Genomic DNA, 24,855 nt, shown 5'->3' on the forward strand with positions numbered 1-24,855 from the left:
CCCAGCTGTGCCCTTTTCCACTGCTTTTGCAGGCCTGTGGTGGGTGAACCAGCAGATGGGAGCTTCCTCTCTCTGTGTCTCTCAAATAAATATATTAATTTCCCCCTTTTACCCAGTCCTGGGGAAGAGGCATATTTTTCCTAGGTGGGAACTTTGAACCAAATTTGAGAAGCATCACCTTTTCTGTGATGTGTGTGTGTGTGTGTTGTGTGTGTATAGGTGTGTGTGTTGTGTGTACATGTTTGTGGGGGTAAAGGTAGAGAAACAAGCTTTTGGGGGGGTGGTGCAAATACCACCAAAATAGGGCAGGTTGCTTGCTTGTTAGAGTGAAATGGGCAGCAGAGGGAATTTGGGATTTTAAGGGTCTTTGGAGAAAGAGGATGGTTTTTGTGAATTTCTTAAGTTGAAAAGAATGCTTCTTGTGTGAACACTTGGATGATGTACTTATGAATAAGACTGATGCCATGGGGTCCGCGCTGTGGCACAGGAGGTTCAAGCCCCGACCAGCTGTGCCGGCATCCTATATGGGCACCGGTTTGTGTCCCAGCTGCTCCACTTCTGATCCAACTCTCTGCTGTGGCCTTGGAAAACAGTAGAATATGGCCCAAGTCCTTGGGCCCCTGAACCTGCTGGAAGGTCTGGAAGAAGCTCCTGGCATCTGGCCTCAGCTCTGGGGAGTCATTTGGGGAGTGAATCAGCAGATGGAAGACCTCTCTCTCTTTCTAGCTTGACCTCTCTCTGTAACTTTGTCTTTCAAATAAATAAAGTAAATCTTAAAATAAAAGACTGATGTAGTCTCTGGCTTTCAGGATACCCCAGTGTAAGTAGGAGGTGGGCAGGGAGAGAGACACAGAGAAGCCGTCAGGTAGGAGCACTGTGGTAGTGTAAGTGTTAGAGTGCTGGGCCAGCAGGCACCTGTGGGAGCAAGAGGGTGGGAGCTACACCGAGTCTCTGGGTGAGTCCAGGCAGGGTAAGCCCAGTGGAATTGTAGGAGATGAGTAACTCAGGAGTTGCTGTGGTATGGGCAGGGATGCCAAGCCCTGCGCAGCCCGGACTACGGTGTAAAGAAGCCTGTTGGCAGCTCACTGTCTCCTTTCAACCTGATTTGCTAAGGAGGACCCCGAGAGCAGCAAGTGCACGTGACCTTGAGGAGCAGCCTTGAACCAGCAGCCAGCATTCACTGAGTGCTTCCTGCATTCCAGGGCTGTGCTCATGTTCATTGGCTTCACATCACCAGCAGAGGCAGACATTACCATGACCCCCATTTTATAGGTGGAGAAATTCAGCAACTTGCTGCAACTGCCCAGGCCCAAAGTGGCTGGGGTGAGCCGCGATGCCAGGCTGTCTGTCTCCAGAGCTGAGCTTTTTCTTCCCCATGCTCCAAGGCCAGAGGGAAGGGGTCTGCACTCTAGGTGGGCACCCCGGATAGAAGGAAGAGGGAAGGACTCACAGGATAGCAATCTGAGAGGCTATCCAGGACCCAGGTCTCAGCCTATATGCCATCCCAGGGATGCCACTTTAGGAAAATATGAAGGTTTTGAAAGTATTTCAGGGGCCAGTGCTGTGGTGTAGGGGATAAAGCTACCACCCGCAATGCCGGCATCCCATATGGGCACTGGTTCGAGTCCTGGCTGCTCCACTTCCGATCTAGCTCTCTGCTTTCCTGGGAAAGCAGAGGAGGATGGCCCAAGTCCTTGGGCCCCTGCACCTGTGTGGGAGACCCAAAGAAGCTCCTGGCTCCTGGCTTTGGATCGGCGCAGCTTTGGCCATTACAACCAAGTGGGGGGGTGAACCAGTGGATGGAATCCCCCCTCCCCACCTCTCCTTCTCTCTCTGTGTAATTCTGACTTTCAAATAAATAAATCTTTAAAAAAAGAAAGAATTTCAGAAGTCATTTCTCCATCTACAGTGTGAACATTGAATGGGAAAAGTGGTTCAGTGACCAAGGTTAGAGGTGACAGCTTCCTGGACAGTGCAATGGTCAGCGAGGAGAGGGGGGATAAATCAGAAAGACACCAAGCGGAAAGGATTGATGGGATTTGGTGGTTTGACTTCGTGCACGATGGGAGAAGACACTGGAAGAGAGATCTGCAGATCAAATCTGTGGAGGCAAACTTGGTTTGCAGCGGGAGACCAGCATCCCCGGGGCCGGCCACCTGGGTGCCTCAGGGAGAGTGTGTGTCGTCCCAGGGCGAAAGGACTGTTCGACACTAGCGTGCACGTTTCCATGGCCATGGCACTTCAGGTCCAGTGCTTTACCAAACAATCAGGATCGCCAGTGACTGGTCTGGTTGTGTAACCTCAAAGCAGTAGCAGCGGTGGCCGGAAGAGAGACGAGTGGGTGTTTTTTGAGTTGTCGCCTTGCAAAGGACTCCATGTGATCAGTGTTCTCCTTGGTTCTAGTCGTGTTTCAGAGACGGACACCTGATGTCGACTAGGAGACACCCTGTCTGAGGATAGCAAGGGGCCATGTGCGGATGCTTAGAAAGATGTCTTCTCCCACGTGGAAAGTATTTCTCCACAGTGCGAATGCTTGACGTGCTGGGGGAAGATGAGAGAGGTAATGTGAGCTACACTGTTAGGCTGTGTTGCGACAGAATGGTGCTCATTCACTTTTATGACCACTCACACCCAGGCCTGCAGGGCATTGTAAGGAAGCAGTCAGGACCAAATTTGTAATTAGCCGAGTCCATTTTTGCCAGACCCAACCGTGGATATAGGACAGCGTTGCCTTTGTTATTTCCTTAATTGAAAGCGTCAAGAAAATACAAGCCAGGTCAGGGAGTCTTTGATTGGGGAAGGAATGCTGGCACGGATAACCCCAGATTATATGTCTGCCGAAGGCTGGGAGGAGGCCGGTCGGCGTGGCCTCCTTCTGAGGTTACCCAAACAAACTCTGGTGACTGGCAGCTCCCCTATGTAACACGGGAATGCAAATGAGCATTGCGAAACCTCTTTAATCTTTTTCCCAAGGCAAAGGCTCAAGAAAATCAAGGCTTCACGAGCAACCTAAAAGTTTTTGACAACGATAGCCTAATTCTCCATTTCTTTCAGTGTAACGTGCCCTCTTACTTATCCCTGTTATTTCCAACTAATTGGCCAATACTATAACCTAACCATTATGGGATGAAAGGGAACAGGAACTTGAGTTTTTTAAAAAAGATTCATTTTATTTATTAGAAAAGCAGAGTGTCAAAGAGAGAGGGAGAGACAGAGCAAGATCTTCCACCTGCTGGTTCACTCCCCACATGACTGCAACAGATGGGGCTGGGCCAGGCTGAAGCCATGAGCCAGAACTCAGTCTGGTTCTCCCATGTGGGTGCAGGGGCCCAAGCAGTTGCCATCTGCTGCTTTCCCAGGTGCATTAGCAGGGAGCTGGATTGGAAACGGAGCAGCCGGGATTTGAACTCATGCTCCAATATGGGATGTGGACGTTGCAGGTGGTGGCTTAACTTACTGTGCCATAATGCTGGCCCTAGAACTTGGAATTTTAGTGCCTGCTGTGTGACAAGTGGTCAACCCCTTAGCAGTAAGTCCCACTGCTTGTATCTTGCAAAGATGAAAGCCAAGACTTATTCAAGATCACTGCCAGGAAGACATGGAAATAGAATTCAAAACCTGAGTACCATGTATCCCCCAGACTTGTGCTCTCCATGCTGTCCAGGCTGAAAATTCCCATTGCAATAGAGAAAGGGTTCAAAGCTTCAATGGGAGGCTATGAGGCTGCACGTCTCCTGCCTCACTTCACCCCTGCCCAATTGTCTGCTCCAGCTTTAAGCAACTGCCCTAGATTTCCTGGGACTATTCTACCTCTTTTCCAGCTTCTTGTCTCCCCACCATTTTTGGCATGTATAAAGGACCTGCTCTCCTTTCTGACGCTGCTTTTGCCTGCAGAAACATGACTGGCAATTGCTTTTCTCAGACAGTGCAGGGCAGTAAAAGTAGCATAGTGATAAAGACTTCCTAAGGACACAGGGAGAGAGTCCTCCCAACATGGAGAGGCATGGCTCTTCGTGTCTGCAATGATTCTCTGAGGTCTGAGTCTGCTCCTACAGAAAGAACCCTGGAGCTCAGGTTGCCTCATGTCAGAACACTGCACCTGTGACAGAATGGAAACTCTAGATGTGATGTCCCTGGTGCCTTCGCATTCCTCTTTTCTCAGTACTCTGAGGGCATTTTCCACCCAATCAAAACACGTTTCCAAAGCCACTTGGAAGACATGAAGTTCGATCAGTTTTTTTGTTTTTGTTTTTGTTTTTTTTTTTTTGATAGGCAGAGTGAGAGAGATAGAGACAGAGAGAAAGGTCTTCCTTCCGTTGGTTCACTCCCCAAAATGGCCACTACGGCCGGCACTGCGCCAATCTGAAGCCAGGAGCCAGGTGCTTCCTCCTGGTCTCCCATTCGGGTGCAGGGCCCAAGCACTTGGGCCATCCTCCACTGCACTCCCGGGCCACAGTAGAGAGCTGGACTGGAAGAGGAGCAACCGGGACAGAAGCCAGTGCCCCAACCGGGACTAGAACCCGGGGTGCCGGCACCGCAGGCAGAGGATTAGCCAAGTGAGTGGCGGCGCCAGCCACTTGAACAGTTTTTAAAAACTGAAGGAAGACCTTTCTCTCTGTCTCTATCTCTCTCACTTAAAAAAGGGAGAGAACAATCCAACATGGGAAGTGAGATACACAGCAGACCCATAGAATGGCAGATGTCCTAAACAGCACTCTGGCCTCAGAATCAGCCCTCAAGGCATGCAGATCCGGCTGAAAAGCCCATGAGAGTATTTCAGGCATGGAAAGCCAAGACACTCTGGCAAAAAAAAAAAAAAAAAAAAAAAAAACCACCCACCTAAATGAACGATCTCCGTGAGTGAGATCCCAGTGGAAAGAACGGGTCATCATGTTCTCCTTGATAGGTGACAACTAACCGAGCACCAAAAAGGAAACCTGTTAAAGTGAAATGAACACTATGAGAAACGGTGACTTGATCAGCCCTCACCCTGACTGTTGATGAGCAGCTTAATATGTTATCCCTCTTAGTATTTTTTTTTGTTTGTTCTACTTAATACTTTTGGTTGAATACTGTAATCAATACACAATTCTTCTTAAGTGCTGAAACTTAACTGAAAAGTGATCGCTGTTAAATATAAGAGTGGGAATAAGAGAGGGAAGAGATGTGCAATTCGGGACATGCTCAAGCTGACTTACCTCAAACAGTAGAGTTAGAAACATACCAGGGGATTCGAATTCAATCCCATCGAGGTGGCATGTACCAATGCCATCTCACTAGTCCCAGTGATCAATTTCTGTTCATAATTGATCATAATGATAGGACTAAGAACCAAAGGGATCACATAAACAAGAATAGTGTCTGCAAATGCTAGCTGATAGAATCAAAAAGGGAGAGAATGGTCCAACATGGGAAGTGAGATACACAGCAGACCCATAGAATGGCAAATGTCCTAACAGCACTCTGGCCTCATAATCAGCCCTTAAGGCATTCGGATCTGGCTGAGATGCCCATGAGAGTATTTCAGGCATGGAAAGCCAAGACACTCTGGGGGAAAAAAAAAAAACCTAAATGAAAGATCTCCACGAGTGAGATCCCAGTGGAAAGAATGGGTCATCAAAGAAGGAGGTACCTTTCTCTGAAGGGAGGAGAGAACTTCCACTTTGACCATGGCCTTGTCTAAAAATGATCAGAGTTGGTGAACTCAGGGGGCTTCCATAGCCTTGGCAGCTCATGACAAGAGCCTAAGGTGATTACTGAGGCCATAAACAAGAGTGTCAATTTGTTAAGTCAACAACAGGAGTCACTGTGCACTTACTCCTCATGTAGGATCTCTGTCCTTAGTGTGCTGTACATTGAGATTTAATGCTATAACTAGTACTCAAACAGTATTTTACACTTTATGTTGTTTCTGTGTGGGAGCAAACTGTTGAAATCTTTACTTAATGTATGCTAAACTGATCTTCTGTATATAAAGAGAATCGAAAATGAATCTTGATGTGAATGGAAGGGGAGAGGGAGTGGGAAAGGGGAGGGTTGCGGATGGGAGGGACGTTATGGGGGGGAAGCCATTGTAATCCATAAGCTGTACTTTGGAAATTTATATTCATTAAATAAAAGTTTAAAAAAAAAAAAAAGACCTATGGGCTTCTATACCAAATCTGCTGGTCTGGTATAGACATGGGAGAAACTATGAATTTCGAATTTCTGGTTGCCCTCTGCCAATATTTGACAACTTGACTCCGTGGGACTGATACAACCAGTGACCTTGTTTTATAGAAAAAGTTCCCCAGATGCCAGATGTAGCTCTGGCTTTCCTGCCATTCTCCCAGGGAGTTCAGATTGTATTCTTCTCCTTCATTATCTCCAGAGTGGGGATGAGGGGGAAGCGTTGCCCACACAGCATCCCAGGAGTCATGAAACCGGTGTTTTATTACATGCAACATAGTCATTAAAGCTGAACTTTATTTCTGAGTCCATTGGAGGCAGAAGGGAAAAATGATCCCAGCGTTCGACTGCATAGCTTCTCTGGTTCCTCTGCCCAGCACTTGCCTGCTTCTGAGTTTTGTGCTCCAGGTTTGTATTAGGGGTGCATAGTGGGAAGCTCCGTGTTCCTGAAACCTGGGAATTATTTTGAATTAGAGGTGGGTATGAGTTTTGTGTCTACAATAAAATGGCCATAACAGTAGTGAATGATTTCTGCAGTGAGTATTTTTCATACAGTAACTAGCACAGTGATCATAAAAATCTTAGGAGTTGTAAATTCCATTGTAATAGGTACAGCAACTAACCGTCTGCCCAGAGGTGATACCACATAATCCAATGAAGGAGGCAAGAAGCCGTGCCCTTCTCCTCCCCATGCTTTCTGTTTGCCATGCAATATGGTAAAATTCTGTAAGACGAAGGCCATGAGTTTGACTTCTGCCCCTCTTAAGCAGGAAGAGTAACACCTCTGCCCCCAGCTACACAGCAAATAAGGAGGTGAGGAGTGAGGACGAGGCAGCACGTGCCGTAAAGCAAATGAGGAACAAAAGACAGCTTCAGAAAGAACTCCACTTGTGAACTGGAGAGAAACACGTGGTGCGGTGGTAGCCAGCACACAGTGAAGACATGTGTTGTCACCGACTTACTCAGAAGTGGCTGAATGCTTTGTTAAGTTCACCTGTGCAGAGATTTCTTTTGTGTGTGAATTAGTTACTGACATTTAAAAACTGGGAGATGTTTCATAGAAATTCTGGAATTCTTACTTCTCTTTTTTAAAAAAAAAAGTTAGTCTGTCCAGTACTACCTCATGACCAGAGCCCAGAGGAGCTACCTCCTTTAGAGGGTACTTGCCCCCAACTCCAAACCCAGCCTGCCCTTGCCCACACATAGTTAGGGACAGAACCATGACGTGAAGCCTGGTGTTTGCAGGCTTGCAGCCTGGTCCTCCCTGAATCATGCCATGCTTCTGCAGGGAGTATTAGAAGAGGTGCTGGCTTGGGTTCAGCAAGGTCTCCCTTGAACACTCGGATCAGTGAAGTCTGACAGTGACATGAGCCATCCTTGTAATACTGCCAGGCACTGTTCGTGTTTCTCTCCTGTAGTAAGGTGTTTGGTCAAAGTTGACAACTGGCTTTCCACATCGGAGCACCAGTTCGAATCCCTTCTGCTCAGCTTCCAATCCAGCTCCCTGCTATTGCACCTGGGAGGGTAGCAGGAAGGTATCCTAAGTACCTGGCCCCTGCTACCCAGATGGAGTTTCTGTCTCTTGGCTTTGACCTGGCCCAGCCCTGGCTATTGTGGTGTTTGGGGAGTAAACCAGCAGATGGAAGATGGATCTATCTATCTACTTATCTCTCCCTTGCTCTCTCACTCTATCTTTCAAATAAACAAATCTTAAAAAATTAAGACTGGGCCAGTGCTGTGACGTAGTGGGCTAAAGCCTCTGCATGTGGCACAGGCATCCCATGTGGGCACTAGTTCTAGTCCTGGCTGCTCATTTTCCAATCCAGCTCTCTGCTAATGGCCTAAGAAAGCAGCAGAGTATGGCCCAAGTACTTGGACCCCTGCAACCACATGGGTGACTCGGAAGAAGCTCCTGGCTCCTGGCTGCGGAACAGTACAGCTCCAGCCATTGTGGCTATCTGGGGAGTGAACCAGTGGATGGAAGACCCCTCTCTCTGTCTCTCTCTCCCTCTCTCTGTAAATCTACCTCTCAAATAAATAAGTAAATCTTTAAAAAAAAAATGAAGGGGAAATACCTGTGTTCACTTCCTGGAATTGCTGGGAAAATTAAATGAGGTAACTGAATGAAATTTGCAGAGTACTTGTACCTTAAGATACTGTTCAGATTTTTTGCTTGTTTTTTTATGACAACATATTTTAAAATAGTTTTTCCTTTGAGAATCCTCAACAGATTGGAACAGCTGTTGAGCTGGGCCCAGGCCAGGAGGCAAACCTGGCCTGTTTCCCCAGAGGTGCATGCTCTACACCAGGGGCCAAGGGCAAGGGCACCCAGGCAGACACACACACACACACACACACACACACAGTCATCTTAGTGTTGAAAAGTGATAAATCAGGCCACCGACTGGTAAACCAAGGGTGCTGCTGTGTCTGATTGTGATGTTTCCCTCCATAGAGGAACTGGAAGGGCAGGTTTGAATTTCGGGGACTCTGACTTTCTGGAACCCTGTGCTACAATGTGACGGAACAGGCAGTGCAGGCCCCTACACTCCTTTCCTTTCCACCCTGGCTGCATCCCATTCAAGAGGGGTGCTGGTGTGTGGACACCCCGAGCTCCAAGCCCAAGCTCTATTTTATTTCTTCCTAGCAACAGCAGCCTGTGGGCCTCCTGTCATCCCAGAGCGGAGAGGTGGGGGTCTTGCAGGCCTTTCAGGTAGTGTCAGCTCTGGGGGAGAGCATTCTAGAGCCCTGAGGTCCTGGAGCGTGGCAGGAAGTAGGGAGCTGGCTAGGCTCCTGGTGTCTGTGTCCCCTTTACTTGAGGGTTGTCTCTTCCAGTAAGGAAGGGACTAACAGAAGAGGGCTAGAGGGAGCAAGACCCATTAAAAATGTGGCGCTGGGGCTGGCGTTGTGCTGTACCAGGTTAAGCCACTGCCTGCAATGCCTCCAGCATCCCATAGGAGTGCCATTTCAAGTCCTGTCTGTCCTACTTCCAGTCCTGCTCCCTGGGAAAAGCAGCAGAAGACGGCCCAAGTGCTTGGGCGCCTGCACCCACATAGGAGACCAGATGAAGCTCCTGGCTCCTGGCTCCTGGTTTTGGCCTGGTCCAGCCCTGGACATTGAGACCATCTAGGGATTGAAAAAAGTAGATGGAAGATTCTCTCTCTCTTTCAAAACAAACAAATATTTTTAAAAAGTTTAGAAGAATAAGGGCCTGTCCTTCTTGTGTCCAAGGCCACCACCACCCCAGTGTGCACAGTTTGAGAACTGCTGTGTGTCACCCAGGTCACCAGATGACTTCTTAGAGCCTTTTGGATTTGTATTCGAGTCCTGTGGTTCTCCAAGCTCTCTTTCAACACAATTCACAGTCCTGATTCCTAATCTTAGGGTAAGAATTGAAAAAGATAGACATCTATGCCTAGTATTTTACTTATGGATGGGAGTTCCAGCCAATTTTTCTATTTGGCCACGGAAGCTGCGGAGTGGGGAGCAGCAGTAGCCAGCCTGGGCCCTAGCTCACTGGATGAGCAAACTCTGAGCATTGCTCCGCCCAGATTGGAGGCCACACCCCTTCTCATCCAGGCTGTTATCCTGTTCTCCAGAGTCAGCTCTGGGTCTTGGCATTGCCTGGTGTCCTGAAGCCCAGAGTCCTTGCTTGGACTGTGCAGAGATGGGAATGTGCCGGAGAACATAGGGTCATCCTAGGTTCGGTGTCATCCCATCGCCAGCACCGTGCCTCTGCCCTGCCTCCAGCCCCTGGTGCTTTCCAATTCAGAGGCTTGGGCTTCTATGAAGCTTGGTGGCTCACTTTTCTGGAATATCCCCTCTATAGGAGGTTAGGCTGTGTCTGTCAGGAAACTACTTCATCTACTTTTTGATGGGCAAAACTTGTTGCAATCTTGTCTCTACAGTATTTCCCCTTGTGACTCTATGTCCTTGGTTTTCTTTTATTGTCTTTTGATAGACTTTCAAAAGGAAGAGGAGGAAAACTCAGTAGGCAATTCACCATGTTTACCTCAGGGTTTCAAGAGGATTCATAAAAGTGTTACCATGGGTGCTGGGGTTGCTGAAGGTTTTGTCTGCATTAGAATGACTTCGGATCCCCATGTTACATGCATCATTTCTCCCTCCTCCTGGATTTTCTCCAAAAATCACAGGTTTACCACCCTGTCAAGTCAGCTTCAAGCCGCTCTAGACCCGTGAATAGCAAAGCCCTAATCTTCCAGAGAGCCGATATTCATGTCTGTCCGCCTTGTGACATCTGTGTATTTGGGTTGGATAAACACTCATTAAGCACCTAGTACATACCAGACAGCATTCAGTGACTTCCTTTAATCCTGTAACAACCCTGGAGGTGGGAATCACTTTTCAGATGAGCAGATTTTGGTACTTGGATATTGAGATTCACTCAAGGCTGAATAGCTGGAGCCTCAAATAGAGCCAGTTTCCTAACCTGGTGATAACTGGCTCTCCAATTGCTTTGGAAATGTGGTTTGTACTTTTTTTTGTCCTTATCAAGACCCCTCTGTTCTTTTTTTTTTTTTTAAAGATTTATTTATTTATTTTAACGTCAGAGTTACAGAGAGAGAGAGAGGGCGAGCGAGCGAGTGGTCTTCCATCTGCTGGTTCACTCCCCAGTTGGCTACGATGGCCAGAGCTGCGCCAATCCAAAGCCAGGAGCCAGAAGTTTCTTCTAGATCTCCCATGTGGGTGCAGGGTCCCAAGGACTTGGGCCATCTTCTGCTGCTTTCCGAGGCCATAGCAGAGAGCTGGATCATAAGTGGAGCAGCTGGGACTTGAACCGTTGTTGACATGAGATGCCGGCACTGTAGGCGGCAGCTTTACCTGCTGTGCCAGAGTGTTGGCCCCTTCCCACCTCCCCATATTCTTGAGCTAGCTCAACATATTGAAAACATACCAAATAGACGTGCTTTTACTCATCCGATCTCCCTAGTGGGAGTAATGAGTTAGACCCACCCAGGGTCCTTACTGAAATGGAAGGTTGTGTAGGGACATTCATTTACACTCAGGCGCTCATTACTACAGGCCTTTCTCTGTGCAGTCTTTCAGTTGTGAGAAATTCTTTGCCTTTTACATTAGCGTTGACTGTAATATGAAGAAGGGGCTTTGAGTTTTGGAGAACTGGCAGATCCTATATTTGAGAACTTCCTAGGGGGTGATATACAGGAGGGTTCTTTCAGACCACAGGGTCCAGAGGAGAGTCCCGAGGGACTCAAACCACGTCTGAGGGGAGCCTGACAAACATGGCCATGTATGTCAATGAAGATAGCAAACTCCAGGCAGGTAAGTGTGATTGTCGAGTACCTAAGACGTGTTTTGAGAAGAAGGGAGGCCCTTACCTTCCGCGTGCCTCCTTTGGCCAGATCTGTGAGCATGGTGCAAGTTATAGGAATATAAATTCTGCCCCTGAGTTAGAATCTATTTGAGCTGGTCAAAGAGTGAGCTCTCTGTCTCTGGGGGAAGTTAAGTGGAAGCTCTTAGGAGGACAAGCATCCAGCTTAGACTTTCATCCTGTGACCTTGAAGACTTCAGATCGGGCATTCAATGAGAACTCTCTTTTGTCTTCTTATTTTCCATGACAGAGCCTGTAAGTGTCTCTGAACTGTTTCCAAGTATCTTCCCCAAAGCCATTTCTGAATTGTGCTTCCTTTCTCTTGCAGGGGAAAATGCTGAAGTTTCCATGGATGTCTCCCTGGCTTACCGTGATGATATGTTTGCTGAATGGACTGAAATGGCCCATGAGAGAGTTCCACGGAAACTCAAGTGCACCTTCACCTCCCCCAAGGTAGGATGCCTTGATATGTAAGTTGATGGAATGCTTATTTGGTCTCCAGGTGTATGGAAAGATTTGCTTGCATTTCACAGGTGTGTTCATATATTTTGGCATGCCTGAACCACACAAGTTAGTCATTATCCTACGTCTTAGTAGAGAGGACAGTGTGGAAACTCGTGTCCCTGCAAAGGAGGAAAATTAAAAAGGAATGTCTGTTTACTTGACAGAAATACTCTCATGGCACAACATATGGCTAAATAGCTAAAAATGGTAAATAGCTAAATGTTCTTTAGACATTGCTAAGTTATTTTGAGAGGGCAAGAATCTGTTCATATTGCATCAATACTTGCTAGGCATCAATACTTGTTTCTTAGGTTTCTGAGTGTTGCTACAGCGAATGATTGGTTCTGAAGACAGCGATGCCAGTGAATAGCACAAATAAAGGGCCCCAGGGCGGAGATCTAGTTTCACTTGAGACCCCCTGGTCATCTTACCCACCTTTAGGACTCTCCCTTCTCTAGTCCTTTCAGGAAAGCTCATTCAGCCGCTCTTGAGAGGGAGGTTACAATCATACAGTGAGTGTAGGGAGGCCTTTTCTTGTGGACATAGAGCACGGGGTCTTCACAAATTAAAATGCAGGCATTGTCGTCCTGACCCTCAGAGAGTAAGACTTGATGGTATAAGGACCAACTCAGAATTTGCCAGGGCTTTTTCAAATGGCAGGTGTTCCCCTTGCACCTACCTTCCCAAGAGTCTGCTCTCCCTGCACCTGCACCCACTTAGAGAAAGTAACATTTTCAGATTGTTGTAGGCAATGGCAGGAATTCATGAAGACCTTTCTAACTGTCAGTGGGAGTTGACTGCTTCTTTCATGGGAGACTGGCCGAGCATGTAAGCTCCAGGGCTTTGGGATATGGAAAGTCCCTGTGAAGGTAGGATTGAGCCACACTGACTGTTTCTCATCAGTTCCCATGTTCCTCTAGTGTGCTGGCAATGCAGCACCACCAGCTAGGTGAACTTTGTCGCTTTAATTGCAGAAATGTGTGTGAAGTGCATGAGAGACCAAAGTCTCTACTGAAGCACACTTTTGATTATGTGTTTTCTCATTTGATAAAATCAGATCGGTGCTTGAAGGCTATGGCTAGCTTTGTAATATTGGCTCTGTTAATTGATTTAGTTCCTCTTGTCTAGCATTGACCTTTCCCAGCCTTTCTTTTGCCAGTAACTGTTAAGTTACAGTTTCCTGTGAAATAGACAGGCAGAATGAACCCATTGGTAACATGCCCTGACGTTACCCACCTAACCCTGAAGAAGGGTGTGATGGGGTGAGGGAGGTCGCAGTGTTAACATGAGTTCAAAACACGGATTTGGAACAGCAGCATGCTTGCCTTCAAGTCCTGGTTGTATCACTTCAGGTAAGCCTACATAATCCAAGCTTCAGTTTCTCTTCTGCAAATGGGTTCATGGGAATCTTTGTAAGGACTGGAGGAGACAATGAGCATAAGCAAGGTGACCTTATAACTGAGCATCTTACCTGGGATGTGTTTGAGAGTGAAAGGGTTTGTTAAGCAGATGGACCACCAGCCTAAAGGAGTACACTGGGATTCGCATGGGCTAACCATACCCCCTTCACATAAGCGCCCATTGCATTGCCTGGCACTTCTTACTCTCCCTCCCTCACCTCCCCTAGACCACAGAAGTATGAGCTCAGCACGCATGCTGCCAGCAGCACTTGGGAACTTGTTGGAGATGTAAATTCCCAGCCTGCAACAAAAACCTACTACCGTAGTCCATTTTCTGCTGCTGTAAAGGCATAGAAGACTGGATAAATGATACACAATAGAATTTTCTTTGGCTCACAGTTCGAGAGGTGAAGAAGTCCAAGAACATGTGCTGGCATCTGGCAAGGGCCTTTGTGCTGTGTCATAATATGATGGAAGGGTGAGTGAGTATGCATGAGAAAGAGAGAGGGCAAGTGGGGCTGACTTCCAATAGACCCACTTGAGATAACCAACGCACTTCTGTGATAATGACATTAATCCATGCATCAGGACAAAGCCCTCATGACAGAACCCCCTCTTAAAGATCCGGCCTCTTTATACCATCATGGTAGCATTAATTTCCAGCATGACTTGCAGAAGAGACATTCAAACCTTAGCACCTACTGTATCAAAATCCTGGGGTGAGGCCAAGCGGTCAGACTTTCAATTCATTCTGTTCAAAATGCTTGAGAGCCACTGTTCTATGTTCTCTGGGGGTTCTTCTCACCCCACCCGAAGAAGAGAGCCATCTGGAATTGTTTTTGGTAGGCCCTTCGGGGTAATCTGTAGGTAAAAATGAATGGTGGAGAGAAAGTAGAAGTAGCAGGAGAGAGAAATGGTAACATTTTCGGATTTGTTTGTATGCAGTGGTGGGGATTCATTAAGACCTTCCTTCCTAGCTGTCACTGCGGGTTGACTGCTTCTTTCACTGGAGAGACTGGCTGAGCATGTATGCTTGAGGGCTGTGGGATATGGAATTTCATCCTCAGAGAAAGGGAAAAGTCATTTCTCACCTTACTGACAGCCTTCGAGAGCACCAGACAGCAGAATGAGGAGGGAGGGGTGTTGGCCTGTAACTGCTTCTTAATAAGCCTGACAGGTGTGAGGGAAATGAATCATCAAATCTATGCTTTTTGATTGCAGTGAAATTTAGTCTTGAGTTCGAAGATTAAATGAGAAATTGCTTTAAAGCTTTTTAGTCCCTGGTGGATTGTGAAGTTAAAAAAAAAAAAATCAAGTTGCCACCTGCTGTAATTTGTCCTAATTAGCCAGTCTCCTGCTGCAGTTGGGGTAGAACTGAAGGGAGTGGGGGAAGGAAAGAGAGAAAAAGAGGAATCTTTCTTTTTAAATGCCCTAAATACTGGCAGAGGCAGAACTTCAATGCCTAAAAAAAAAAACTCCCTCACAAAATACACTGAATTTATCTCTAAGGCGGATAGACCAGCACAAGATCCTGGAAGCCAGTATGTCTCTCTCAATTTGTTGAACTTAGGAAAATTTGTCTCCTGAATGGTAGAGGGAAATGTTAGACACTCAGCGACTCATGGCAGGGAATTAGAAGTGGCCCTGGAGATATATTTTGTAACCTTCTCACCTTACTTAGGAGGAAAGTGAGGGCAAGTGAGTCGGGTGACCCCAGGTACCCAGCAAGGGTCAAGGTCAGGACTAGAATCTGAGCCCCAGCCAGGAGTTGAGAAGTCTGTTCTTCATGGTACAGAGCCTGCCTTGGGACACATCTGAGCAAAGCTGTTCCTTTCTTCTTGTGCACTGAGCGTCCTCTTCCATCGGAACTGGAAGCAGCAGTATTGTGTGACTGGACTTTTCTATGTCCAGGCTGGCATCGTGGCACAGTGGTTAAGCCACCTGTGTTGCCAGCATCCTATATGAGTGCTGTTTGGTGTCCCAGCTGCTCCACTGCCATCTGGCTCCCTGCTAATGTGCCTGGGAAAGCAGTGGAAGGTGGCCCAGGTGTTTGGGTCCCTGCACCCACATGGGAAACCTAAATGAAGCTCCTGGCTTCTGGCATCAGCCTGGCCCAGCCTTGGACTTTGCAGCCATTTGAGGAGTGAACCAGTGGATGGAAGACCTCTCTGTCTCTCCCTGTAACTCTGTCTTTAAAACAGATAAATAAGTCAAGAAAGAGAAAGAAAGCCCAGGTCTACATCTACTGTCATAGTATTTTCATTTGCTGCTACTGCTTTTAGTTCCTTGGATGAGATAAAGCAAATGGTATTAGACCAAGTAGGCTTTATTCCTTTCCCCCTCAAATTCCCAGTTTCTATAAATAAAGTAAGACACGGAGAAAAACATCAGAAAACCATCCTCTGGCTGTTACCCCAGAGGGTAGTGAGCCTCATCCACTCAGTTAACTGGGAGGCTAAGTGGGAGCCTATAACGTATTGTCAGTAGTTCCTGCAGAGCCCCGAGTCTAGCTCAGATGAGTAAGTATAGAAGGGAGTGAAGGTGAGAGAAAGACACCCATCCAAGAAGAATCCAACCCACAGCAGAGGTTTGAGAAACAAAGTTCTTTCTGCATAAGAATTATTTTTGTTAATCCTACCTGCCAAATCAAAGCAACTGGTTATGTCTGACAGGAGCTCTTCTTGACTGATTAGAGATGTCTGTCAAGTGCAGAGAAGGGCAGAGAGGGAAGCACAGAGGCAAGGTGTTTGTTTGCTCTCCCTCTCCCTCTGCATGTGTGCTTTCCATCTTCCCGAAGATGCATTGCACTCTAAGCTCTGACTGTTGTTGACTGAAATAATCATAGCCTGGTTGGAAGAATCAAGGAAGTTGATTTGTTTAGTCAAACAGGATTCAATCTTGTAAACAACCAATTACCTGAGTTGGCTGATCTGCAAACCTGAATTGGATGACAGGCTTCATACTGTTCTTACAGGGTGAGTAGCTCATGAACTGGGTTTAACCAAGACAGATTTATGTGTGGTTATCAATCACACTGAAAATCAAAAAATAGCTTTTTCAAAAATCCAAGAGTACCTGGTAATAGTTAACAGACTTGATTACTACTGATTGAGGGGGTACCTTGCATTCCCACACACATTCCCACATGGACGTTACAGGAAAAGACAAATAATGGGATTGTTAATCATTCTTCCTACAGTGGCCCTAGGAGGTAAAGCTCACTCCTTAGGATACAGTACATGTATGATCCCATGCATGGCATCCTCGTAGCACGAACAGCACTGGGCCTCTGCAACCCCCATTTATGTCCCCACTGTCTAATAAGGAACTCCCTCTTTGGGTTGCTTCTTTTCCTGATATATATATATATATATATATATATATATATATATATAATATATTCAGCTTCTTGTAGCTTTTACTTCAGGCCAAGTGCAAGAAAATAATTAGCCATCATCAAAGACTATAATGAATGCCAGTCAGAGCTTCTGCTTGGACATTTAAGAAGTTGACTCTTCTGCAGAGCCTTAGAGGTCTCTGGTGATTCACTGCAAATAAAAAGCTCCCACAGCTCTGGTAGACCAGATGAGCCTGCTACAAGGCTCTACTGAGGATGAAAGAGTTGAGAAAGGTGTCAAGAAATAGGAGAGCTCTTTAGAAGATAACAACTGAAACACAATAGACAATATCTTAGTGAAAACGTGTCATTTAATATATAAAATTCTTGAAGGTATTTCAAAAGGCATTTGGAAATATGCAATTAAAAAGTTTATTTTGCTGTAAAAATTTTGAAATTCCACGTCTAGTTTATTTATAGTACATTATTTCCATGATCTTTTTGAAGACCTCTAATGTGCAAAGATATCAATTTTTGCATGAAAATAAACTTACCCCTTAAATCATTTTGAAGTAACTTTTGGAAGTACCCTTATATATGTGTGCGCATATACCCATGCATCTGCACATCAGTTAATTGACTGATTTATTGGTCTGTTTCTGTATTTTTAGAGCTACATAGTTTGCTAGGATGTATTGCTAACTTTTTGAGGATGCTGCAACATGCAGATCTGGGCCAGACTCCCAAAGTTTAAATCTTCACCCTGATTCATGCTTCTGGCTTGACCTTGGAAGAGTTACTTAGCATACCTTAGATGCAGTTACCACATCTCTAATTCTTCAGAGGGTTGTTGGGAAATTAAATGTGTTTTTCCCCCTTAAAAAAAAAAAAAGAAAGAAAAGAAAAGAAATAGAAGAGCTCTCCCTCTGGTTTTTTCTTGAAATTTCTGGTTCTACCTCAAATGTGGCTTTTGGGGAGGGAGGGTGGCTGGCTGGACTGTGTATCTCCAGTGTGCCCTGTTTATCTGCACCTCTAATGTGTATTTTTAAGCACTCATCTTTAAAAATTGGTGACAGGAGGCCAAGGTAAGAGAACTCAGGCACCGTCTACCAGAAATAGGGGCTCTTCCTCACACCTCCTGCTCTTCTTGCAGACCCCAGAGCATGAGGGCCGCTATTATGAATGTGATGTCCTGCCTTTCATGGAGATCGGGTCGGTGGCTCACAAGTATTACCTTCTAAACATCCGGCTGCCTGTGAATGAGAAGAAGAAAATCAACGTTGGCATTGGGGAGATAAAGGATATTCGGCTAGTGGTAAGTAAACCTAGCTGGTCCGAGCAGGCGGTGACACTGGAACGCTGGCCAAGTGCACTGGTTCTTGGAAGGGAACTCCATCTCACTGCATGCCTCACTTGCCTCCACTTTCTGACCTGAGAGGTGGAAATAATAACATCCCCTGACAGCTGAGATCAAAGAGAATTAATTTGTGCCAGAGATTACAGAAATGGAAAACAATGCAATTATTAGTGCAGTTATGATCACTTAAGATCATTACAGTGATTATAAGATCATGATAATATGATAGTGCTTGAATAATGAAGAACACGGAGATAAATGTAGGGGAAAAAAACCTTTTTTAACCTGTCTTACCTTGCAAACACAGATGTAAAGGGACTAGTGATGTTTTTAGATTCTTTCTATTTTATTTAACTGGAGAAAAAGAAGAACATGGAATAAGGAGGCTATTTTTTTTAATCTAAAAAAAGTCATACAAGAAAATGTATTTTTTATAGAAAATTAGAAAGTACAGGTAAGGACCCAGAAGAGCATAACGACTACTTGCGCTATCTTACTATTTAGAGAAATAACCACAGTTGAGGTTTTGATAGATCTCGTAGGCTTTTTCAGTAGTACACGGATACATGAAATACAGGCGCGCGTGCGCACACACACACACACACAGAGTCCTTCTTTTACAGAAATGGGAGCATACTGATCTGACTTTTGTGTCTTGCTTTCTTCATTGAATGGCATACGGTGACCGGATACACCTGCCTTATAGCTCGGCTCCCGTTGTCTAGATGTCCCGGAACACATTTACTGTTAGCATACTGGGCATCTGGGGGACCTGCAGCATTTCCCTGAAAACATGGATCATGCTCCCAGCCACCCCCTTAGCAGAGCACGGGCCTGTTTTTCTGCCTTTTGATACCTGTTTCTGTAACGCCTGAGGAGGGGCCAAGGGGTGAGGAGAGCCCTCCATGCTGTGACTGAGGAAGCTCTTGATCTCGAATGTTCAGCTGACAAGATCTGTATTCACCTGTCCCCCAGACGCACTTGATGGGAGAAAGTGATAGTAAGGTCTGTTCAGCTTCAATGTTATGATTGCTCTTTGTCTAGGGAATCCACCAAAATGGAGGCTTCACCAAGGTGTGGTTTGCCATGAAGACGTTCCTCACACCCAGCATCTTCATCATTATGGTGTGGTACTGGAGGAGGATCACCATGATGTCCCGGCCCCCAGTGCTTCTGGAAAAGTAAGAGCTGACTTTGCAGCACTCCTAAGGAGTGCTGGCCTCCCGAGATCCAGCATGCTCCTGTGTGGGCTCCTTTCTCTCCTTCAGACTTCACGTGCAAAGCATTGTGAAATCCCCGGGGGTTTCCCTGTCACATTTCTCTTCTTAGCTCTGTAATCCCATGGTCAGAACTGAATGAATGCTTCTCTCTGGTCCATGAGCCCTACTCCTCACTAAGCCCAACCCTTCTTACCCACAGGATGTCAGTGGGTCTATAGCTATATGCCCTTTCCCTCTCCCACCACTGACTTCTCCCTCTCTGATAAATTATTTCCATTAATACAAAAACATGCGCCACCATCTCCCATGTCTACACACAATGTTCCCACTTTCCACTGAGACCACAGCACCATCTTTTCTGTCCCTCTTTATGGTAAGATACCCCAAAACCCTTGTCCACACGTCTTTGCCTGAGCTCTCTTTAAGCCATTGCAGTCTGGGTTCACCGCTGACACTCCACTAAAATTGCCCTTGATGGAATCACCAGTGACCTTCACATTCCGAAGCCAAGGCCCATTTCTCATTTTTCATTCCTCCCTCCTCTTGACTCATCACCAGCTTTGACATAATTGATCACCCTGTGTTGTCAGAGAGCCTGCTCCACTCTTCCTTGGTTATTCTCCTTTGCCGACCATCCCTTAGTCTCCGTAACCATTTCCTCCTATATTTCCAACCTCTTAAACTTGGGAGCCAAGGCTCAGTCCTTGGACCTCTTCTCTTTATTAGCTGTACCCATTCCGCAGGTGATCTCCTCCATCCCCATGGATTCAAAATCATCTCCCCTCTGATGACTTCAAATTTATACCCTCAGCCTCAGCCCCCCGCCCCGGCTCCTAGACTCCACTACGCTTAACATCTTCCCTGGCAGCAAAACGTGATATGTACACAGGACAACACTTCTTTTCCTCCCATTCCAGACTTGATCCGCTTCAGGAAATGGCAACTCCATTCTTTCAGTTGTTCCGGCTAGAAAGCTAGTAGTCATCCTGTATTTCTCTCTTTTTTTTCATGCCACTAATCCAGCCTACACTTCTACTCTACCAGCTTAATCTACTAACCGCCATCTCTTCTCACCTGAACTGTTGGAAACAGCCTCTCAACCCTGTCCTCGCTTCCACCATTTTTCTCCCTATAGTGTATTCACACACTGGCCAGAGCATTCCCTTTCAGGTGTGAATCAGATCGTGTCTCTCCTCTACTCAAAACTCTCTACTCTTTTCATCTCCTTTGTCCTGGCCTGTAACCCCTTGTGATCTGCCCCTTGCCACCTCTGATTGTGTCTCCTATTCTCAGCTGGCCCTGTTGATGCTCAGACATGGCTGGCATGCTGTCACCCCTGGGCCTTTGCACTTGCTCTTCTATTTCATTGAAACACTCTTTCACATTCCTCAGCTCCTCATTTCCTTCAGGCCCTGCACTAACATCTCTTATGAGACTTTTTCCTTCCCAACTTGTATAGAGACACATTCCTATCACAATTCTTTCTTTAAAGATTTATTAACCAACGGCAAAAGGAAGACCTTTCTCTCTCTCTCTCTCTCTCTCACTGTCCACTCTGCCTGTCCAAAAAAAAGATTTATTTATTTATTTGAGAAAGTGGCAGAGAAAGGGAGAGACAGAGAGAGATCTTCTATCCACTAGTTCACTCCTCATTTGCACACAGTGGCCACTGCTGGGCCAGACCAAAGCAGGCACTTGGAACTTGAAGGTCTCCCACATGGGTGGCAGGGATCTAATCACTTAGGCCATCTTCCACTGCCTTCCCAGAGGCATTAACAGGGAACCGGTTAGGAAGTGAAGCAGCTGAGATTCCAACCAGCACTCATATGAGATACTGGCTTCATAAGCAGTGACTTAACCCACTGTACCACAAAGCTGGCCCCCTTAAAAAAAAAAAAAAAAGATTTATTTATTTATTTTAAAGGCAGTTACACATGCAGAGAGAGAGAGGAGAGAGAGATAGAAAGAGCGAGCGTGCACTCCCCATTCTTTACCTAGCCTCTCCTTTTTTCCATAGTGCTCCTTGTGCATGTATTGTATTCACCCCCGAATGCCCCCTCTTATCCCACGTGAATGCAGACATCACAGGAGCAGAGCCCTCGCTTGCTTTGCTCACTACTATCTCCTTAGCATCTAGATTAGTAACAGCACATAGTAATTCAATAAATATTCGCTGAATGAATCAGGCCTGTCACTCTGCGGTTGAAATTTTTTATTGGATTTCTAATCTCCTCAAAATAAACTTCCAATTCTCGAGTGAGGTATGCAAGTTTTTGCATGAGCTCAGCTCTCTTAATTTCCCTGGTCACACGTCCTGTCAGTTCCTGGCAGGTGCTACTTGCAAATCCCCAAATGCTTCAGGTTCTTTCCAGCCTCTGGGCCTCCCTTTGGGCTCTACCTTCTGCTTGGAACACCCTTTCCACTCCCTAACTTTGACCCAACTCAGCTCAGTTTCCATCACTGTCAAAGTTAAAAGTCCCAGTAGCCGGGATCTGTGCTTCGGCCGGCGCCGCAGCTCAACAGGCTAATCCTCTGCCTGCGGCACTGGCACCGGATTCTGTCCCAGTTGCCCCTCTTCCAGGCCAGCTCTCTGCTGTGGCCCGGGAGTGCAGTGGAGGATGGCCCAAGTGCTTGGGCCCTGCACCCCATGGGAGACCAGGAAGAAGCACCCAGTTCCTGGCTTCGGATCTGCGCGGTGCACCGGCCGCAGCGACCATTGGGGGGTGAACCAATGGAAAAGGAAGACCTTTCTCTCTGTCTCTCTCTCTCACTGTCCACTCTGCCTGTAAAAAAAAAAAAAAAAAAAAAAAAGTTGAAAGTCCCAGTAGCCGTGTTCTGTGCTTCTGTACTTCTGTAATGTTGCTAATCATGCTTTAGTTGCCTGTTTCTCCTGCTTTCCCACTAAATGGGTCTCCAGGAAAAAGCGGTCATATTCATTTAGGCATTTATAGCCCTAACAAACAGAGTCCATGATACATCGTGTGTGTTTAATCAACATAGGTATCTCATGGGTATCAGTAAATCAGTGACAGAAAAATGTTTCAGCAATTAATAGTGTGATGGGGGAAGCAAAAGAAAAGCACAACACTCAGACTGAAAAATTTATATTTCATAGTGTTTGGAGGTATTTATTGTGAAAATAAATATGTTTATACAATTTATCATTGCTGAGGATATCACGATAATAATGAGTGCTCTTAATGATCATGTCATTGATAATGTGAACAGGGAAGAAAAGACAATTACACCCAATGGGGTCTATTTAAGAGGTTAAAGGGTACAAAAACAGCATAGGAAGCTCTTAATCTGAAGGTGGTATCAGAAAAAGTTGGGGGCAGTAAGGTGACTTCAAAGGTACAGGGAGGCTAATGTAACATCCCTGCATTCTGGAGTGCTGACAACTAAATAGGACATTTTTCATCTCTGTGTGAAAACACGTTATGAAAGCTGAGAAACTGGGGCCAGCGCTGTGGCATAGAAGGTTAAGCCTCCGCCTGCAGAGCCAAAATCCTGTATGGGTGCTGGGTCAAGTCCTGGCTGCTCCACTTCCAATCCAGCTCCCTGCTAATCGCCTGGGAAAGCAGCAGAGGATGTCCCAAGTGCTTGGCTCCACGCACCCATGTGGAAGAAGCTCCTGCCTCCTGGCTTCCTCCTGGCCTAGCCTTGACCATTTTGGCCATTTGGGGAGTGAAACAGCAGATGGAACACACGTCTCTCTCTTTCTCTCTAATTCTTTCAAATAAATAAATAAATCTTTTAAAAACTCTAAAAAAAAAAAAAGCTAAGGAACTTATCACCTGGTTTTAGTTCCAATAAGGAACATCTCAATTCTTAACACTGGCTTCTGATTTTTGAAAGTCTGCCTGCCAGATAAATGAAGTGGCTTTCTTCATATTTTCTCACCCTCAGGGTCATCTTTGCCCTTGGGATTTCCATGACCTTTATCAATATCCCAGTGGAATGGTTTTCCATTGGCTTTGACTGGACCTGGATGCTGCTGTTTGGTGATATCCGGCAGGGCATATTCTATGCCATGCTTCTGTCTTTCTGGATCATCTTCTGTGGTGAGCACATGATGGTAAGTGCTTCCTGGGGAGGGGACAGACGTCCACACCGCAGCCACCTCCCTCGGCCTCAAGTCAGCTGCCAGCAAGGCAGAGTGAGCTCATGGTTGCAGGTGGGAACCCCAGTGTCAGATCCTCCAACTCAAATCCCGCTTCGCCACCTGCTAACTAGCTGAGTGGCCTTAGACAAGTGTCATCATCGCTCTAGATCAGCTTCCTCAGCTAAAAAATGAGATGTGAAGGCCTAATGTTATAGGCTGATGGGTTTTGTGAGGATTAAATGAGATAATGCAACTTACATCAGAGAAGATGAACACAGAGATTCTAGTAATCATTACTATTTCTTGTATTTCTACTATTTCTCTGCTTGTTCTGTCCCCAGGAGCAGGTTAACCACCGGAGAACCTGGTTCTGGCTCGTCCCAGTGGGCAGTTGTCCAAGTGGCCTAGTAACCCCTATGACTGTGAAATACCAACCTGCATGGTGTCCTCAGTTTGCACAGACACCAAAATCTATTTCAAGAGGGATTGAGGGCCCCATGGATAAAAATAAGTATGGCGCCATCATCACGTTGTGGCTGAGGTGGTGTGCCAGCTGGGACTTGGTCCTCAAGTCACACACAGGGGCTTCCCAGGGCAGTAGACTGCTTTCAGTACTGTTTTGCTTTGGTCATAAACATCAAACCTCTGAACCCCTGCTGCCTTTCCAGGGAGCAGTGTGTGGGGAGAGAGAAGGTTTTGCCTGCTGCTGGACTTCGGTGTGGGACATCCTTTACCACGAGGGGTCCTCGGGCAGAGACGCAGAGAATGAGCCTGCACAGCAGGTTCTGGGTGGGAGGGGACTTGGGAGCAATAGCGGGACTGCTGGCCAGGGCAGACTGTCCAGAGTGAGCTGTCTGGACTGTCACATCACACCTGGGCCAGTCCCACCATGGAGGCTCAGCCATGGCTTTTGCCTTCCCCATTTTCTCCCTCTGCGTTCTTCCTCCGTTTTCTTTCTGTTAGTGTGTTTGTGTATCTGTCAGCAAGAATCATTTTGGTTTGAATGCTGATAGTGAGACGCTGTGTCTAGTTTTCTAACTGCAAGGGACTTCTTGTGCTTGGTGCACTTAAATACTTTAACACCTTTATTTTATCCTTAGGCTCACCCCGTCTTTAAGGACACAAGTTATAAGTCCCACAGGAGTTTAATTCTGAGTTATGTTATGGACCACAAAACTGTCCCACCCAGAGTGCGAGGCCTTTCTTTCGGTCCCCAGAGCATCCCATTCTTCCTCCTGTCAGTCTTAGGGGTGGACCTCCTAATGATCTGTGTATGGACTGGATTCCACCAACAGAAGCGAGCTCCTGAGCAAGAGATGTGTGTCTTTGTTCTGTATTCCTGGCATCTAGCATGGTGCCGGCTGCACAGGGAGTGGTCAGCAAGCAGTGCCTGAGTGGCTACTTCACCCCGGAA

General features: G+C 46.4%; 1 protein-coding gene across 1 annotated transcript in view; it reads left to right on the top strand.

The window, feature by feature from the left end:
• Positions 1–24,855, top strand: part of WLS (Wnt ligand secretion mediator) — a 115,141-nt gene that overhangs the window by 65,083 nt on the left and 25,203 nt on the right. Inside the window, exons 3-6 of the mRNA XM_002715930.5 lie at positions 11,847–11,971; positions 17,913–18,074; positions 19,161–19,297; positions 23,246–23,414. Of these exons, the coding sequence (XP_002715976.1) occupies positions 11,847–11,971; positions 17,913–18,074; positions 19,161–19,297; positions 23,246–23,414 (593 nt within the window). The remainder of the gene's footprint in view (positions 1–11,846; positions 11,972–17,912; positions 18,075–19,160; positions 19,298–23,245; positions 23,415–24,855) is intronic.

Source organism: Oryctolagus cuniculus, chromosome 7 (assembly GCF_964237555.1).
Source record: "Oryctolagus cuniculus chromosome 7, mOryCun1.1, whole genome shotgun sequence".
NCBI classification, from domain to species: Eukaryota; Metazoa; Chordata; class Mammalia; order Lagomorpha; family Leporidae; genus Oryctolagus; species Oryctolagus cuniculus.